The sequence below is a fragment of the Trichechus manatus genome, unplaced genomic scaffold (genome assembly GCF_000243295.1).
Source record: "Trichechus manatus latirostris isolate Lorelei unplaced genomic scaffold, TriManLat1.0 scaffold00161, whole genome shotgun sequence".
NCBI lineage: Eukaryota > Metazoa > Chordata > Mammalia > Sirenia > Trichechidae > Trichechus > Trichechus manatus.
This window is the reverse complement of record NW_004444097.1, coordinates 4,083,706-4,102,863: the sequence shown is the minus strand read 5'-3', so window position 1 is coordinate 4,102,863 and position 19,158 is coordinate 4,083,706. Positions and strand designations below refer to the sequence as shown.

Here is a 19,158-nt window from a genome sequence, read left to right as displayed (position 1 = left end):
CTCTGTCAGTTTTCTCACTCCATTTGGTGCTTGGCTGAGTTCTTTATCTCTTCATTTGATGTTTTAGGGTTTCAGGATTGTTGTATTCTCTGTTCGGCTTAGTTTTTCGGATCTTTGCTGTGGAGGGACGGCGTGGTGCTTCTGCCTAGAGCGCCATTTTTCCCCAAAAAAAGCAAGAACGCTCTTTATATTTAAAATAGTAAACATTTATCATATGTGACTTAAACATATTTCCTCCCATCCTGTTGTTGTGTTTTCACTTTGTATATGGCATCCTTTGTGTAAACTGGGTCTGGGAAGATTGTATGGGATATTTAGAAACCAAACATCTTCCCCTCGTTACAGGAGGACCATGTCGTTAGACTTTGGAAGTGTGGCTCTTCAGACACAAAATGAAGATGAAGAATATGACAAAGAAGACTATGAAAGGGAGAAGGAGGTAAGCTACCCAGAAAAAATGACGAAATCCAATCTTTAACATTTTTAATCTCCTGGTCAACATTATATCATGTTGTGTCATGTTGACAGAATTTATAATTTCATTAAAAAATCAGACAAACCCCAAATTGGATCAGTATTTGGACTTTTAAAGATAGATGAATGGAATACTTCCTTTTTTAAGATAAGAGTAAAGCACAACTGTGAATGATGCAATCAGACAAATGGTTAAATTCTTTAAGTCTTTTCCTTTATGAGGTAGGTAATTGTTGGCTAGGTCCCTGGATGGCCCAAATGGTTTGCGCTTGACTAGTAACTTAAAAGTTGGTGTTTCAAATCCATCCAGTAGCACCAGGGAAGAAAGGCCTGGTGATCTGCTTCATTAATGATTACAGCCAATAAAACCCCATAGAGCAGTGCTACTCTGTAAATGTGGAGTCGCCATGAGTCGGAATTGACTCCATTGCCACGAGTTAATGGTTGGCCTTGGCGTTAGCGGCATAGTTTCTCGTGGCTTCGAAAATTACTGTGAGCAAGTTGGGGAAGGTTCTCTGCTTTGGGGAGCTTAAGTCCTCATGTAGGCAAATTAATAATAAACAAATTAATAAACTAATTTGAGTGGGTGATAATGTATTACTGATAAAAAGAAGAGAAAGCAGGGGTGAAATGAAAGGACGGTAAGGGAAGTTCTCTTGGAGGAAATGCTTGAGTCGAGACTTGACCAGTGAGATGGAGCCAAGATTTAGGGCCATTCTAGGCCATAGCAGTGCAGAGACCTGAGGTGGGAAGAGGCGCCTCTGATCTGCAGAACAGCCAGAGGCCTGGTGTTGGGAATCAGGTGCCGAGGGGGAGCATGGAGGTGGGGTGAAGAGGTTGGCTAGGGCCACATCATGGTAAGCCTTGGTATGATATTTGTATTTTATTCTAAGAGCAATAGGAAGCCAGTGGGGGATTTTAAGCAGGGAAAGGATATGATCTGATTATATTCTTAAAAGATCTTTCTGGACACAGTGTGCTGGATAGACTGTAGGAGGGAGTAGTAGGAGGAGATCAGATTATATATAAAGTGTTTGGCACAGTGCTTGGCACACAGTAACTGTTCAGACAACGGTGGCAATTGTAATAGTGGTGGTAGTTATTGGTGCCAGTTTACTTGTTATGATTGTTTTTAGTTTGAGTCAAATTTTTTGACTATGATAAAAGGCTTCTTTTGTACTCAGACCATGCTTGATATCACCCATTTTCTAATAATGTAAAGTAATCATTTTATAGTTACTGTGGAACCTAAGTATTAGCAGGAAGCGAGGGATAGAGTTTATCAACTACTGCCTACTTGGCTGACAGTAGGGTTAGGGTAGAGACAGAAAACTGGAAGCTCACTGGATGTTGTCTTTAGACATGTTTTGTTTGATTGCATAGTGTTTTTTAAAACTTGAATCTACATTTAAAAATTGGAAGGTTTCATGTGACAATCTGGAGTTGTTGGCATGTTTTGTAACGTCCTAAACTCTGGCTATGGTGGGCCTGTATTTGCACATGGCAGCAGGTGGGCTGGAGCTGAGCAGTGGCTCTCCCTCCCCAGCTGCCCACAGCCCCCTACTTCTCACACAGACAAGGGATTATGCACTTAAGACTCCACCTGCCCTCCTCATTTATTAGGAGCGAGGGTTTGTAGATTTTGGCAGGGTCCTTTACAACAGTTGTTGTGGCAAACGTGGGGATAAGGATTTCCTGTTACTTTGTGAACTCACAACAAAGGTTTTCATTTCAGATCCTGAAGGCTTTTGATAGCCAGCTGGGATTTATTCACTAGAATTTTTCAGAGGATCAGTTTAAGTGATCATTATAGTAGACTGTAAAGAAAAAAAAAATTCTAACAGGTGATTTTCCACTGGGAAAGATTATTAGAGAGATGGGTAGAGTATAAGGGAGAATTTACTGCCATTGTAAATTCTGTATTGTGTGGTGAACATTTTAAAGATGGTAGTAGTTTAGGAGGGCCCCTAAGTGGTGTAAATGGTTTGTGTTCAACTGCAAACAGTTTGAAACCACCCAGCAGTACCTCAAAAGAAAAGGCCTAGTGATCTGTTTCCCTTAAGATTACTGCCAAGAAAACCCTATGGAGTGGTTCTACTCTGTAACACATGGGGTCGCCATGAATTGTAATTGACTCAATAGCACCTAATAACAGCAACATGAGTTAAGGAGGTGATTAGTTCTAGATAATAGAGAAAATAGCCATTGGTATTGCCTTTTTGATAGATTGTATATTGTTGTTGCTAGGTGCTGTTGAGTTGGTTCCAATTCATAGCAACCCCAATGTACAACAGAACAAAACACTGCAAGGTCCTGTGTCATCCTCACAATCATTGTTATTTTTGAGCCCGTTGTTGCAGCCACTGTGTCGGTCCATTTCGTTGAAGGTCCTCCTCTTTTTTGCTGACCCTGTACTTGACCAAGCATGATATTCTTCTCCAGGAGCTGGTCCCTCCTGATAACATGTTGAAAGTATGTGAGACGAAGTCTTGCCATCCTTGCTTCTAATGAGTGTTCTGGTTGTACTTCTTCCAAGATAGATTTGTTCATTCTTCTGGCAGTCCGTGGAATATTCACTATTCTTACCAACACCATGATTCAAATGCATCAATTCTTCTTGGCTTAGGTCAGGTGAACCTTAGTCCTCAAGGTGACATCTTTGCTTTTTAACATTTTAAAGAGGTCTTCTGAAGTGGATTTGATTTCTTGACTGCTGCTTCCATGGGCGTTGATTGTGGATCCAAGTACAATGAAATTCTTGACAACTTCAATATTTTCTCCGTTTATCATGATGTTGCTTATTGGTCCAGTTGTGAGGATTTTTGTGTTCTTTATGTTAAGGGGTAATCCATACTGAAGGCTGTATAGTCTTTGATCTTCATCAGAAAGTGCTTCAATGTTCTTCACTTTCAGCAAGCAAGGATGTGTCATCTGCATATCACAGGTTGTCAATGAGTCTTCCTCCAATGCCGATGCCCGTTGTTCTTCATATAGTCTGGCTTCTTGGATTATTTGCTCAGCATACAGATTGAATAAATATAGTGAAAGGATACACCCCTGATGCACACCTTTCTTGATATTAAACCATGCAGTAGTCCCTTATTCTGTTCGAACAACTGCCTCTTGGTCTGTGTACAGGTTCCGCAGGAGCACAATTAAGTGTTCTGGAATTCCCATTCTTCACAATGTTATCCATAATTTGTTATGATCCACACAGTCTAGTGCTTTTGCATAGTCAGTAAAACACAGGGAAATATCTTTCTGGTATTCTCTGCTTTCAGCCAAGATCCAGCAGATGATATCCCTTGTTCCACGTCTTCTTCTGAATCCGGCTTGAATTTCTGGCAGTTCCTGTCAGTGTACTGCTACAACTGTTTTTGAATTATCTTCAGCAAAATTTTACTTGCATGTGATGTTAATGATACTGTTTGATAATTTCTGCATTCTGTTGGATCACCTTTCTTTGGAATGGGCACAAATATGGATCTCTTCTAGTCAGTTGGCCAGGAAGCTCTCTTCCAAATGTCTTGACATAGACTAGTGAGCGTCTCCAGAGCTGCATCCATTTGTTGAAACATCTCAACTGGTATTCCATCAATTCCTGGAGGTGTGTTTTTCACCAATGCCTTCAGTGCAGCTTGGACTTCTTCCTTCCATACCGTCGGTTCTTGATCATATGCTGCCTCCTGAGATGGTTGAACATCAACCAGTTCTTTTTGATGCAGTGACTCTGTGTATTCCTTCCATCTTCTTTTGATGCTTCATGCATCTTTCAATTTGCCCACAGAATCCTTCAATATTGCAACTTGAGGCTTGAATTTTTTCTTCAGTTCTTTCAGCTTGAGAAATGCTGAGCATGTTCTTCCTTTTTGGTTTTCTAACTTCAGGTCTTTGCACACATCATTATAATACTTTACTTTGTCTTCTTGAGCCGCCCTTTGAAATCTTCTGTTCAAGCTCTTTTACTTCATTATTTCTTTGTTTTGCTTTAGCTACTCTACAGTCAGGAGCAAGTTTTAGAGTCCCTTCTGACATCCATTTTTGTTTTTTTTTTCTTTCCTGTCTTTTTAATGACCTGTTGCTTTCTTTGTGTATGATGTCCTTGATGTCATCCCACAACTCGTATGGTCTTCGGTCATTAATGTTCAGTGTGTCAAATCTGTTCTTGAGATAGCCTCTAAATTCAGGTGGGATATGCTCAAGGTCATACTATGGCTGTTGTGGACTTGCTTTAATTTTGTTCAGCTTCAACTTGAACTTGCATATGAGCAATTGATGGTCTGTTCCATAGTCAGCCCCTGGCCTTTTCTGACTGATGATATTGAGCTTCTCCATGTCTCTTTCCACAGATGTAGTCGATTTGATTCCTGTGTATTCCATCTGGTGAGATCCACATGTATAGTCACCATTTGTGTTGTTTAAAAAAAGGTATTTGCAGTGAAGAAGCCGTTGGTCTTGCAAAGTTCTATCATGAGATCTCTGGAGTTGTTTTGTTACCAAGGCCATATTTTCCAACTACTGATCCTTCTTCTTTGTTTGCAACTTTTGCATTCCAAGCACCAGTAATTATCAGTGCATCTTGATTGCATGTTTGATCAATTTCAGACTACTTATATACTAGGGGGAGCCCTGGTGGCTCAGTGGTTAAGAATTTGGCTGCTAACCAAAAGATCAGCAGTTCGAATCCACCAGCCACTCCTTGGAAACCCTGTAGGGAAGTTCTCCTCTATCCTATAGAGTCACTGTGAGCCAGAATCAATTTGACGGCAACAAGTTTTTTGGTTTTGGTATATACTAGGATAGGGAATTTCCAGAGGAAACAGAGCCCTTTTAAAAGGTGAAGAGGAAGTTGAGTGGATCTAACAATGAGTGTTTCTAACAGAGTGGAAGAAAGAAAGAATATATAGCTAATTTGATGATTATGGTTATATTCCTAAGAAAGCTCATATTAGCAAAAAAAAATTTATACTTTTTTTAAAAATAGTTACCACAAGGAAAGAAGAGAAATTAGAAGCTCAAGCGTTTCAGATTTTCAGTAACAAAATTCAGAATTATTCCTAAAAATTCAGCTGTATGCATACTTTGCCACTGCAAGTTAAAATAATGAATTGGCTGATCAAACTTAAGTTTGCTTGGATATCCAGAAGTCTTCATCTACACCGTGCTACATTAGCAGAACAGTTCACAGCCTTGAGGGGTTAAAGAGCGTTCTTTTCCTTCCTGCCTGGTTGGCGGCAGTGGGATGGCAGCAGGGTTATAACTGTTAGCAGTGGGCTAGTGCATATTGCTGTCTCTAATTAGTGAATCACTTTGTATTCTAATCACTTATGTAGGAGGAATGCTTCTCTCTGCAAAGGCTGATCATGGGAGGCACATCTGACTCGTAGTTGGCCCTGCTAAGGATATGTGGGACCTTCTCTTCGTAAATGCCAGGATGCTCTTGATTTTGACTTTCAGATATGAGGGGCTAATTGCAAATACAACATGCTTTACCAAGCTGTGTTTAATTTTGGTGCTTTGGGGTGGGTTGGGATTTTGTCCACATTTACCCATAAGTCAGTGATTAAGCCGTAGTCAAATTCCAAACTGTGCCATTCTAATAAGCAGCTGTACAGTAATGATGTTTCCTTTTCCTTCTCTGTTCCCTCCATTGTTGGCACTGAAGATCAAATGCAGAAAGTGCACTTGATCTTCAGAAAAGGAAAAACTGAAAAAAACCAAACCCATTGCTATTGAGTCGATTCCCACTTATAGCAACCCTATGGGACAGAGTAGAACTGCCCCATAGGGTTTCCAAGGAGAGGCTGGTGGGTTCGAACTGTCGACTAAATAAGTGATTTAGAGGACTTCTAGACCAGTTGGAATCTCAAGCCACAGGCCACCATGAGAAGACCCAGATTTTGACAAAACCACTAGAGGGAGTTTTAAAGCTAGCATTTGTTTACATTTTATATTATTTGACTTACTTAATGGAAATTTCTTGTCATACCCCAAGAAAATCAAAGAAACAAGTGGCTGAGTATTCATGCTATATATATACTTTTGATGTTCTTTTTTAACAGTTTCTTATGCATTCTCTGGATTGTGCCTTGTAAATTTTCCTATAATATACAGGTATTTTCCAGGGACTGTCACAACTGGAACAAAAGCATTGAACAGTGGTGAAACTGAAGCTTGATTGTGTGCAAACAGTAGAAATACGTGTCTTCCAGTGACTGACAGTGTCATGTGGAAGAAAAGAGTAGGAGCAGAGAGGTTCAGGTTCTAATGCCAGCTCTAGGGCTGCGTTCACTCTTCAGGGGCATGCCCCTTGCCTTCTCTGGGCCTTTGTTTGCTCACCTTTGAAAGGAGAGGCTTCGATTGGAGGAGCTCTAGAGTTCTTCCCAGACCTAAAATTCTATTATGTAGCATCTATAGTTCAGCTGATATTAGTCTAATAAACTGCCGTCTTCTTTTTCTTTTTTTTAAAGATATGTGGTAGCCTAGACAGTGTCTTCCACAAAGATAACACTGTCTAATGAAATGGATTTTATTTACTTATTTATCATTCTGAACATGGCATAATTCATAAACCAAAGCTCTAGCTACCAAGTTATTTTGGGCCTTTCATCAATCCCGTATCAGGCCTTTTCAAGTATGTTTTTAACTGTTCTCAGGTTAAAATAGACTCTGCTTGGTATGTACCCATGAAAGTATTATTTAATACTTCGTATTTTCAGTTATCAATCTTTTCAAAGTATTTATGAGATAAACTATTCAAAAGGAGTATGACTGTTGGCTACTCCTATTTGCTGCTTTTCTCTTGGGAGAAGATGTATTGTTGTGCAGTTTGTAATCTGAGAACCCTTGCTTTTGTGAACATTGAGGATTATCAGACCTGGAGACAGTCTGTTTAGTTAATTTAGGTTGAAATCCTAACAAAAGGTTTACGTGTTCTTTGTTTTACATTCACCCTTGAACATAAGCTTTTTGGGTGTTCTGCATGGGTTATTGCAAAAATATTTTATTGATAAGTTCCATGAAGAAAATGCCCTATTTTTTTTTTTTTTTTCTTTTGAGGGAAGAAATGATGTGAAGTAGACAAGGGAGCTGAGTTTACAGAATGGTTCAGAATGCATTTCAATAGAAGCCTTAACAAGAGCAAATTACCTTTATCTAGGGAAGGTATCTCAAATTATTTAACTCCATTGATGTACAGTAATATCCTATTGAGAAGATGGTTATTAGCAACCAGAAAATAGTTCTGATGAATTTAAAGTTAATGAGTGGGATTACATTTTGATCTTTATAAAGATTATTGTCTTTGTCTTTGAATCTGTATTTGGAAGTTGGGCAGATCTTTAATGAGGAGAATTTGTAGTTTCTAAAATTCTCTGTTGACAACATGTATAAGTTGATAGGAATTCTCTGTTGACAACGTGTATAAGTTGATAGGGTAATTTTGTGTTTTATGGCACATGGTTCGATGACCAAAAGCAAAATCTCTTTGACTGTGTATGAGGAGGACATACTGTGATCCTCCGAAATGGAAGCCCTGGGGGTGGGTTTCATTCCTGAATGGCCTTATTAGGAGGACTTCACCTCATTTGGCTTCTATCTGCCCTGAAAGTTATAGAAGCCAAAGACTATAACTCAGCTATGCTAAAGAACTTGATGGAGAATTTTTTTGAGGTGAATGACACTGTTTAATGTTAGAATGTATGTAAAATGCCTTATAAAACTCTAAATATTACAGACATGATTTTGCTAGCTGATAAGTTTACATACAGATCCACAAGCATTTTTATTAGCTGATTGTTTATGCTCAAATTAATTTTCCTCCATGGAATGGCAATTTTGTTACTGTTGTGGTGCAACAAAGGTATAATACAATAATTGCTTAACAACATGCAGCTTTCTGTCCTCGTGAGGGGAAAAATGGATTGTTCAGATGTCTCTGTCAAGGTTGCCTTGAATTATAAGGCTATGTACTTGAACCTCACCAAAGGTTTAGAAGAAAATATTCTTTTCATATTGGCGTCCTTACTTGATGTAAGTATGAAAGATTTTGTTGTTACTTTTCTTTGTGTAACCTGAGGGGGTAGTCTTTTTCCTTAGAGCAGTGATACATAATTATAGATGAAACTGGTTAGACTACTTTAGAAGACATCATAGATGTGAATTTTTTTTCCTAGTGAATTTTGTGTCTTTGTGGCGTCACTTTGCTAGCTTTCACCTGAAGCACATGGTATAATAATAGGTCGTTGTGTTCTGTTTTATTTTCATTGTTTCTTTTATATTTCTTGTTCTTTATATCTTGAATCAACTGATACATATAATTCTCAAAATGACTTTTCAACTGTTCTGCACATGCAGATGGGCAATAAATCAAAGTCTTGGTTGTTCGTATTAAATGGATTTAGAGGTCAAGATAACTTCATTGCGAAGAATATTTTTCTCGTTTCATCTTTAGAGAACCACAAAAAAAAAAGGATCATTTACTGAATGTCAGAAATATATCCCCTCCTCATTCCCAAATTTTATGGGGCATTCTTTTCAGACCTCTCTTAGAATATATATATATTTTAAATTTTGTTTTGATAAAATATATAGAACAAAAAAGTCGCCATTTTAAAGTGTACGATTCAGTGACATTAATTACATTCAACATGATGTGCAACCATCACCACTGTCTTAGAATATTTTTATTTAACTTTTATTATATGTGTTTTGGAAAGTTTTTGTGATTATAAAGATAATACTCAGATATGTTTTGTAGCTACATTGCATTTCTTTTATATAAATGACAGAGAAAGTAAAAACAAAACAAAAAACTGCCACAGACCAAGGAGCACCTCATTTTTTAATCCAAGGTTTTACAGAGTATTCAATGTCTTCAAAATTCACTCATTGCATAATTTTATGGGACTGATTTATGTACTTTGGAGGGACTCAGTCACCTTGTTTATTAAACTAGTGCTTAATTTCTTAAAGAGAAGCCATTAGGAACTGTCTCCTACTAACTATTAAGTAATAGTATTTGAATCAGCTGATTATGTTACAAGTTTTAACACATTTTATATTGGGATTTGAAGAAAGACATTTGTATATAAATACTGAAATTAAAAAATTAGATGATTATTCATCTCTTTATCATTTACTTTTCCTGAAACTTCAGTGAATTTATTCTGTCACTCAGACTAATTTATATAGGCAGAATGCTCAAAATGTCATTATTCTATTTCTGTAGAAAAAAATTGGACAGCAAAGTCAAATGCTTTTTTGTCAGTTTTATAGTTGTGCTTTCGAGAGTGCTATCTGTAGAAAACGGAATCTTCCAACTCCCCTTTTATTCAAATGTTTTACAAGAGCAGAGTGTTGTATATCTTTTCATCATTGGAATTAGATGCCTCTCCACTAGCTAGTCACTCCTCAGGGATATATCATGTTATCAGAGCTTTTAAGGGCGTCTAGGCCACCTGTTGCTGCTGCTGCTGTCCTCACTACCTGGGCAACGTGCATCTGGCTACTGGGATTCCCTGGGGGATGTCTGATTGTTGAGTGCCCGAGTTCTGATTACTGGGAAAACAGGATTCTGAGACTCAAGTCTGCCTTGTGACAGCATAATACAATGATTGAACCATCATTGTGACTTACTATGTTTCTATAAAGAAGTTTTTTCAGCTACGCCACGCCATATGCATGTTCCTAGGAGCCCTGGTGGTGCAGTGGTTAAGCACTCGGCTGCTAACAAAAAGGTTGGTGATTCAAATCCACCATCCACTCAGTGGGAGAAAGATGTGACAGTCTGCTCCCATAATGATTATAGCCATGTAAACCCTATGGGGGAGTTCTACTCTGTTCTATAGGGTCACTATGAGTCCGAATCGACTCGTTAGCAATGGGCATATGCATATTTAAATCCAATAGCTCTGTAGGAAAAACTAAGATCTTTTAACATAAGTCCTGATATTGTGTATCTTCTCCCTGCAAGTGAAATGATGAACATAATTCATGTGGAATTTAACATATTTATTAAATGGAGAAATTAGAAACTTCTTCGACTTCTGCAGTTAAAGCTTTAAAAAAATCATTGGTCCCAAGGCAGCTTTGGTTTGGTACCTTGTATCAAAGGCAGTGTGATACTGATGCAAACTTTCCTGTCTCAGCTGCAGCAGTTACTCACAGACCTTCCTCATGACATGCTGGATGATGACCTCTCCTCCCCTGAGCTCCACTCTTCCGACTGCAGCGAGGATGGCACAGAGGGACAGTAAGACCCTCCAGTCACTTTCACCTGCATGTTGTAATTCTATAAGTCCCTTTCTTTTGGTTCTCTGCAGCTAATAATCATGTACGTGATTAGAAAATTGTAGACAAGTGATTACAATTTGGGGTAAAGGTTGGAGGGAAACCATGTTAAAATCTTGGGATTCTCTGTGCTACCTCTGCCCACACAAATGATAGGCTCTAAATTTAGCATGTTGGTTTTTCTCAAGAGCACATCCTTCTCAGGAATCGGAGATGAAGTGGAATGAGCATCAAGTGCTGCCTAAATCTCAAGGTGTAAGTATCTGGTGTGATACTGACTTTGAGGAGGGTGGGGATAGATCTCAGTGCTTTTGTTTTACTCTTATTATCTAACAGGACTATAACGAGGTACGGGATTTATATGTTGGAGAGAAGTGCGGCAGTGGTTGGGAAGAGAATCGAAGTAAAACTGAAGATCGACATCCTAGGTACCATCCTGAAGAGGTTGGAGATGAAGTTAGAAGTGGTTATAGTCCTCCAAGTAGATATGAGCAGGCTGATTTATATCACCTTCCTGAAAACTTTAGGCCATATACAAATGGTCAGAAGCAGGAATTTAATAACCAACCAGCCAGCATAATTCATTTTTCAGATCCTCAAAGGAACCATTTTCAGGTATTGTAAGAATTTAACTTTTAAGAATTTGTGTATGTGTGTGCACTAATGTGAATGTGCGTGTGTATATGAAATATGCGTAAGTGCAACGGTAACATTTAGTTTAACTACAAGAATTTCTGAGAGTGCATTTATTTAGGCTCATGCTAGATTAATCGTGCTGTTTTCTGTTTAAAATCTAATGTAATCATGATCTTAAATCAGTTTCAGATAGAGGCTTTATGGAAACAGTTAATCAAACCCTAAAATTTATTTTAAGTCTAGCAAAGAGTAATGACCCTCATTTACTGCTGCCTCTGGTTTCTGCTACTTCACTATGCTTCAGTGAGAAGTTATGTTCTGATACCTAAATATAGTTTAAAAGTGGTAAGTCTATGTCGATGACAGCATTTAATTTCCTTGGTTTTTTTGCTCCCCACTTACAATAAATTTTTGGTAAAACACTTCAATTTTAGGTCAAACAGCTGATGTCTGTTTTGTATGGTGATAGACCGGTAGAGAGAGTGAAGTTGTTTGAAGGGAACATCAAACACCTTTTTTTTGCCCTGGGAGAGTTTAATGATGTAAGACCTTAGGATACAGTTATCTGCTGCTTAGAATTTCTCACTAACAACTGAGAGCCTCATTTTGCCAATGCTTATTCTGTGTCACCTAGGGACAGAATTTTTTTGGGGTCTTTTTAAGAACCATTTTCTCTTAATCCCATTACTATAGAGTGTTATTCATTCCACAAAAGTTTTTGAACATTTTTTACATGTGAAGCATTACATCACATGATCTTGTTATTCTGCACGTGCATTCTTTTTTAAAAATATAATACAGATAACAAAACATTTGCCAATTCAACCACTTTCACATATATACTTCAGCGACATTGATTATGTTCAGCATGTTGGGCAACCATTAAAAAAACCAGAACCAGTTTCCATCAGGTTGCCTCCTGACTCCTGTTGACGGTATGTGTGTCTGAGTAGGACTGTGCTCCATAGGGTGCAGCCATCACCACTGTCCTTTTCCAAATTATTCCACCAGAGTGTGCATTCTCACGGTCCCAAGATGGTGGTATCATCTAGATATTCGTAGTAAGGTATTTATGTTTGGTCTTTCTGGAATTCTTTCATTTATTTGGGAACCTGGCCTCATCATGTGCTCAGATAAAAGTACAATTACGATGCACGTAAGGTGCATATCACAGATTTTCAATTATCAATGTTAAATAACAATCAGTGCTATTTTTAAGCAAAAGATGTATAAAATTTTGTAATTATACCCAGTTAGGTTCTGTAACATAAAATTAAGATGTCTAATTCAGTTAATTTTTGAAGAAAGGCCAAGTCCTAATTGCCAGTTTTATCTGTCATCTTGTAACAGCAATTTGGTACATCACAGAGTCCTAGTTGTCAAGCTTTGGAACCTTGTAAAGTGACATATAAACCCTATCAATCTTCTGCCCAGAATAATGGCTCACCCGCCCAGGAGATAGCAGGAAGAGACTCATTTGAAGGGCTGCAACAGCAGTTTTTAGAAGCTAATGAAAGTATGTATCAAGTTTATATTTATTTCTTAAAAACATAATTGGGGAATGTTGAAAACTGAGTGAATATTTGAGCATATTCAAGAGTTATTATTTTTAGCTATGATAATGTTTTTGTGGTTGATGTTTTTAAAAGCCCTTATTTTTTAGAGATTTATGCTATTTACAAATAAGCTGATATGAAGTCTAGGATTTACTTCAAAATAATATGTTGTTGTGGGAAATGTTGGGTGGGGGCATAGATGAAGCAAGACTGGCCAAGAGTTCATCATTGTTGAAGCTGGATGATGGTTTCATGAGGAGTCATTGTACTCTTTTCTCTTTTTTCATGTGTTTAAAATTTTCCATAATACAAAGTTAAAAGAAATTTTTCTTAACTATATTTCAGACATTCTAGTTTATTAAAACTTTTCGTTCACTTCAAGTTTTTCTTACTGAAATCTACTTTGGAAAATGAAATCTAGTTTCCCCTTCAATCTCAGACTTTTTATTATATACCAGTGTAATTTAGTAAATCAGCCATTAACACCTTAATTTTTTATTTTCTTTTTAGAGTTTTAGTGTATTAGGCAGCTCGAAAATAAATTACTTTATATTCAGAATTTAAACTAGGCTTAGATCTCAAGTTTAGTTGTGTGACACTTGCCAAAAATTTTTTTTTTTTTTTTAGTAGAAGTGTAAATAGAATAAAAAAGTGCTCATAGGTGACTAGAGGATTTTGAGATAATGTGCTAGTGTTAAAAAACAAAAAATAAACCCAAACGTGTACTCCGACTAACCTGAACTAACTAACTAACTAACTAACCTGATTTCTTATGTCTGACTTTTACTGTCGTACACCCTGGCAAATGAAATAACTTCTATTTGTTGTGCATGTTGACGAGCCAGTATGATTCTAGGGTAAGAAGGGGGAGAGAGTCATACCGGATGTCTGGGTCATCTGGGCCAGGCCCCAGAGAAAACTGGACGGCCGTGGAGTAACTTCACAGCACTGCCTCCGCATGCGCCCCGCCCACAGGGCCTCCGCGGGCGCCACGCCCACAGAGTAGGTATAGGGGAGACCCAGAACTCACCTACCCCCAAGAGGAATCCATAGCAAATATGGGGTTGCCCTCTTTGTGCATAAGTTTTGTGGAATGAGGAAATGAGGACATGGACAGTGCGTGTGGCGTAGCTGGCTTTGGGTTGAGTAAGTAAGTGTAACAACAGTGGCCCAACACCTTCTCCTGCGTGTTTACTCTCTCAGTTACCCTGTACTCAATTCTCATTTACAGCTCCCGGTCTTTGTGCGTATGTGACCTTCCATTACTTTCCTTAACAATCTGCATCTTTCAGTTTGGTTTATTTTTTGTTTAAGTTGGTTTAACATTTGCCTAAATTTGACATTTGGAAGGTAGTTAAATTAATGGCAGTGTCAAATTTAGTGATTACAGCTTCTTAGTAACAGCAGTTTAAAAAAATGGGTTTGAAGAGAGTTTGCGGTTATAGTCTGTTCATTCCTGGGCCAGCCCTATGTGTTGTAAGGTTTGGAGAGGAGTTTGTGGACTTTAACAAATTTTTCAGTTGTCAGTTTTTTTGTGTGTGTGTTTTATCCCATCTCTTTTTAAAAAGGGGATTGGATTATTTTGTTAGCAAGTAGTTAAAACTCAGTTAATACGTTCATTACTGATTGTAAACTTACAGAAGCATTGTTCTAGTGGGAAATGAATATTTATCATTGTGTAGTTGAAGTATTATTCTTCTACCACCAATCATTTTTTCATTTTTTTCCCCTTGAATCATTTTAAAGAGATCTTTATGACTTTAATCGTTTCTGAAAGAAGATTTCAGAGTTCTTTATTCATTTATTTATTCAATGGTTCTTTAAAAATGGCTTCTAGAAGCTCATGTACTTTTTTTTTATGAGAATATATTACTTTATTCCACTGCAGTTGTATGTACTTACTTTTAATTGGCCAAAAGGTAGTGATTCAGGATTATACACTAAAGCAGTGAGTGACTTTCAAACTTCCGCGGCAGTGGCCCACAGTAGGAAGTCTGTTTTTACATTGTGATGCAGTACACAGTATATATCTCTATAAGTATGTATGTATGACTACTTATTCTTACTACGTGAATCACTCTGATCTGTTCTAATCTTGGTTTTTTTAAAGAAATGCTCATCACTATCCACTACATTGATTTCATAATACTCTAACAGTTGTATCCACAGTTTGAAAAACACTGCTGTCAATGACAACAAGTTTATATTTGGTATGTCTTTAATATTATAAATTGTTTTTAATTCCAAAGCAGATTCTGCAGACAATATGCAGATTATTCAACTTCAGGTTCTTAACAAAGCAAAAGAAAGACAACTAGACAATTTAGCTGAAAAGTTAAACGAAAGTGAACGTCAAATTAGATATCTGAATCATCAGCTTCTGATAATTAAAGGTAAGATAACAACTTGGGCGCTGTCATTTTTGAAGTACACTAGAGTTAGATACCTTGTCCAACAACCTCATTTTAAATCTGGAGCTTAGAGGACTGAAGCAGTTGGTCAGAGGACTCATAGACAGAGCGGAACAGAAACCCAAGACATCTGACTCCTTGCCTTGGATTACTTCTCTCCAGAACATACTATTTTGAGGTCCTCATTTTCTTCCTTTTTTTTTTTCTTTCCCTCCTTCTTACTCCCCCTCCTTTTCTCTCTGAGACTGTTAGACTCTGAACATTAATTAAGTTTGCTGATGGCATTTTGTTCTAAAAAGTTGTTGATTCCTATTACAGTTTACTTTGGATAAAGTATTCCAGTTCCCACAGGCATGTGCTTAGTTTGCAATGCGACGTTTTCTGGGCCTACAAATTAGCATAAAGCTGTAATCCAAGTAAGAGCTAGTGACCCTCAACTCCTTTAGGTGTGCCAAAGAGAAAATTGCGGCATATCTGGGAGAAGTACATAGAGTAAATACGGATCCAGATTGTAATTGCTTACTCTTTGTGCTTTCTGTAGTTTTGGTCAATGTTGAACTTTAATTTGTAGAATAATTTTGTGGCTGAACTCTAGCTCATTTCAAACTTGATTGATAGTGAAAAGGTCTCTTTCTGTAATGTTCATAAAGCTACTTTGAGAGGAGAACTTGTAAATTGTTACAGCAAAATATGTGGGAGGAATTTAAGATTAGGTGAATTTAAGTGGAGTTTATTGCAAATATGTATGTTGTGTGTGGTGGAGTCAGTACGCAAATATGTGAAGAGGCAGTTAATCCTCAAATACCATGATTAGTGGGGGCTTGTCAGTTCAGTGTAGTTTCTCAACTAAATAGGTGCTGAAATCTTCATTGGGAAGTCTTTGATCCTAAAGATGACACAGTGAGATTTCTGAAGGATGTGGCTCTGTCTGATACTCTCAAATGTATGGCGTCAATTCGGCATTCTATTTTGAATAATTTCTTTATCTAGCTTTTTCAAAGTCAACTAAAGGTCATTTGTCCAAATTAAATTTAATTCAACAACATTTATATATGCTATAGATCTGATAACCTAATAGGGATCATGGCAGTTTGGGCCCGTCTACAGTCATATATTATTTATATAAACATTTTTAATGCCCTAGATGAAAAGGATGGTTTGGCCCTCAGTCTTCGAGAATCACAGAAACTCTTTCAGAATGGAAAAGAGAGGGAGATACAGCTTGAAGCACAAATAAAAGCACTGGAAACCCAAATACAGGCATTGAAAGTCAATGAAGAACAGGTAAATATTTTGTTGGGATTATTTATAATAAAAATTATTCATTATGGTGTGAAGTTTAGTTATTTAACAAAACTTTTGGCATGGGAGAACTAAGTTTAAACAAACTTAGAAGTTTGTATCTGCTTCGCCTTCCCTTACCTTGGAGGAGTGGTGTTACCAGCTCCCTAATCATCTGCACCAGAAATCTGGAGGAGGCCTCCACACCTGTCTCCTACTCCTTCATCCAGTTAGCCATTAAGTCCTGCTGAGTCTCTTCATTTCTGCCCCCAGGTCCCCAGCTAAGCTCTTACTATCATGTTGCAAAAGTGTCTTAAATAGTCTCTATTCTTTTATCCCTTCTATAAATTTTATCTTATCTGAGTAATCTTTCTAAAATGTAGTCCTGATGATGTCACTCCTTGGCCTAAAGCCCTTCAATGACCCTGCTTTACCTGTGGGCTGAAGTATGGCATCAAGGTGACCATCTGACTCTTGCGTATCCCCTAGTTTCCTCAAATGCAGTAGTCTGTTTACTGTGTTTATGTACTTGAATGTGCTGACTCTTCTCTCTAGAATGCCCTTTCCTTGCACGCTGGCACTTGATTAACAAGCCGTTGCTCACAGGTTTTCCTTTCACAAGTTTTCCTTGCTTTCGTCTCCAATCCCATGATCAGCTCTATTATAACACACTAAGAACACCTTGCAGGCAAGATTGGGCTGCCCTCACCTTGTCGCTCCACCACCTAGGCACAGCACCTGGCGTGTAGTAGTTGGTCAATGAATGTAGAGTGAATATTGTTCAAAATTGACCTAGGTTATATATTTTTATGTATTTATGTATTCATCTATTTCTGCTCTGATGCTATCATGGCTTATAGCTTTATGGTATGTTTTTATGTAGTAAAAGGTTGCAACTTTGTAATCTTATGATAAGTTAAAAATCACATTTGAAAAATAGAGTAGCATAAATACAAAAATAAATGCAACAGTATCAGCAAATATATTAGTTTCCTATTGCTGCTGTAACAAATTACCACAAATTCAGTGGCTTAAAACAACACATATTTATTATTTTACAGTTCTGGAGGCCAGAAGTCCAACATGGGTCTCACTGGGCTAAAATCAATGTGTCGGCAGGGCTGTGTTCTTTCTGGAGGCTCTAGGGAAGACTGTTTCCTTGCCTTTTCCAGCGTCTAGAGGCTGCACGTATTCCTTGGCTTGTGGCCCCCTTCCGTCTTCAAAACCAGCAATGGCTGGTTGAGTCTTTCTGGTTCTTACTCTTCTGTCTTGGTCTTCCCCACTTAAGGATCTTTGTGATTACATTGGACCCACCTGGATAATAGCGGATAATCTCCTCATTTTAAGACCAGCTGATTAGCAACTTTAGTTCCATCAGCAGCCTTAATTCTCCCTTGCTCCGTTACATGGCATATTCATGGTTTCTGGGGATTAGGATGTGAACATCTCTGGGAAAGGGCGCAATATTCTGCCTACCACACCAAGTCTACAGTATAGCTTTCAAAACTGTATTTTCAGTAAGTACCATTGGCAGGTTTCATCAGTCTTTCAAAAAACAGTTGTCATTTTTCTGTGACCTAACAATTGGGTTGCCCCACACTTTGCTCACTGGGCAATGCAAACCGCACTGGGCCCAGTAAATCGCAGTGGATTCCTGGTCTGATACCCACACTATCATCATGGAGCGCAGAATCCTCTTTCATTCTCCTCGGGTAACTACAAAATTCATTTTCTCAATGAGTAATGTTTCCAACAACCCACAGCCTGGTGGGCCCCAGCGAGGGAAGTCTTAAGGAACTAGAGCCATCATGGGGAGACCTCTTCTTCTCTGCCTTCATTTAGCAGGTTGGTTTTCAGAGTCAAAGTCCATAGAGCAGAGAGTCAAAGTACTGTAAAATGGATGTCCTGTGTGTGTTTACTAGATGATCAAGAAGTGCAGAACAACTGAGATGGCTCTGGAAAGCCTGAAGCAGCAACTGCTGGACCTTCATCATTCTGAGTCACTTCATCGAGCTAGAGAGCAGCATGAGAGCATAGTTACGGGTCTCACAAAGAAGTATGAAGAGCAAGTGTTGTCCTTACAGAAGAATTTGGATGCTACAGTTACTGCACTTCAGGAACAGGTTGGAGTGATTTCAAATGAGCAACTATTAGTGACAAGTAAAGCTGGTTATTATTTGTAAATGACATTTTGTGGTTTGTGATGTAGAAATCTTAGCTGTTTTAAAGTAGGTATTAGCTTGTGCATGAAACTTTTGTTTGTTTTTTACTGTTGTGCTTTAAGTGAAAGTTTACCGTTCAAGTTAGTCTCCCATACAAAAATTTATACATACATTGTTGTGACCCCAGTTGCTCTCCCCATACCATGACAGCACACTCTTCCCTTCCACCCTGGATTTCTCATGTCCGTTCAGCCAGCTTCTGACCCTGTCTGCCTTCTCATCTCGCCCCTGGGCAGGAGCTGCCCATTTAGTCTCATGTATCTACTTGAGCTAAGAAGCACACTTTTT

General features: G+C 38.2%; 1 protein-coding gene across 5 annotated transcripts in view; it reads left to right on the top strand.

Moving 5' to 3' along the window:
* Nucleotides 1-19,158, top strand: part of CEP152 (centrosomal protein 152) — a 102,981-nt gene that overhangs the window by 14,038 nt on the left and 69,785 nt on the right. For 2 of the 5 annotated variants that reach the window (XR_002825615.1, XM_023740651.1), the window contains exons 2-9: nucleotides 346-439; nucleotides 10,623-10,726; nucleotides 10,953-11,019; nucleotides 11,101-11,379; nucleotides 12,751-12,916; nucleotides 15,206-15,349; nucleotides 16,512-16,651; nucleotides 18,571-18,771. Coding sequence is in view for 4 of the 5 variants with exons in the window: in XM_023740651.1 (XP_023596419.1) it covers nucleotides 353-439; nucleotides 10,623-10,726; nucleotides 10,953-11,019; nucleotides 11,101-11,379; nucleotides 12,751-12,916; nucleotides 15,206-15,349; nucleotides 16,512-16,651; nucleotides 18,571-18,771 (1,188 nt within the window). In the remaining variant the exon portion in view is untranslated. Of the gene's footprint in view, nucleotides 1-345; nucleotides 440-10,622; nucleotides 10,727-10,952; nucleotides 11,020-11,100; nucleotides 11,380-11,427; nucleotides 12,467-12,750; nucleotides 12,917-15,205; nucleotides 15,350-16,511; nucleotides 16,652-18,570; nucleotides 18,772-19,158 lie in introns of those variants that run through there. The other 3 variants (XM_023740652.1, XM_023740654.1, XM_023740653.1) reach the window with 2 other exon arrangements.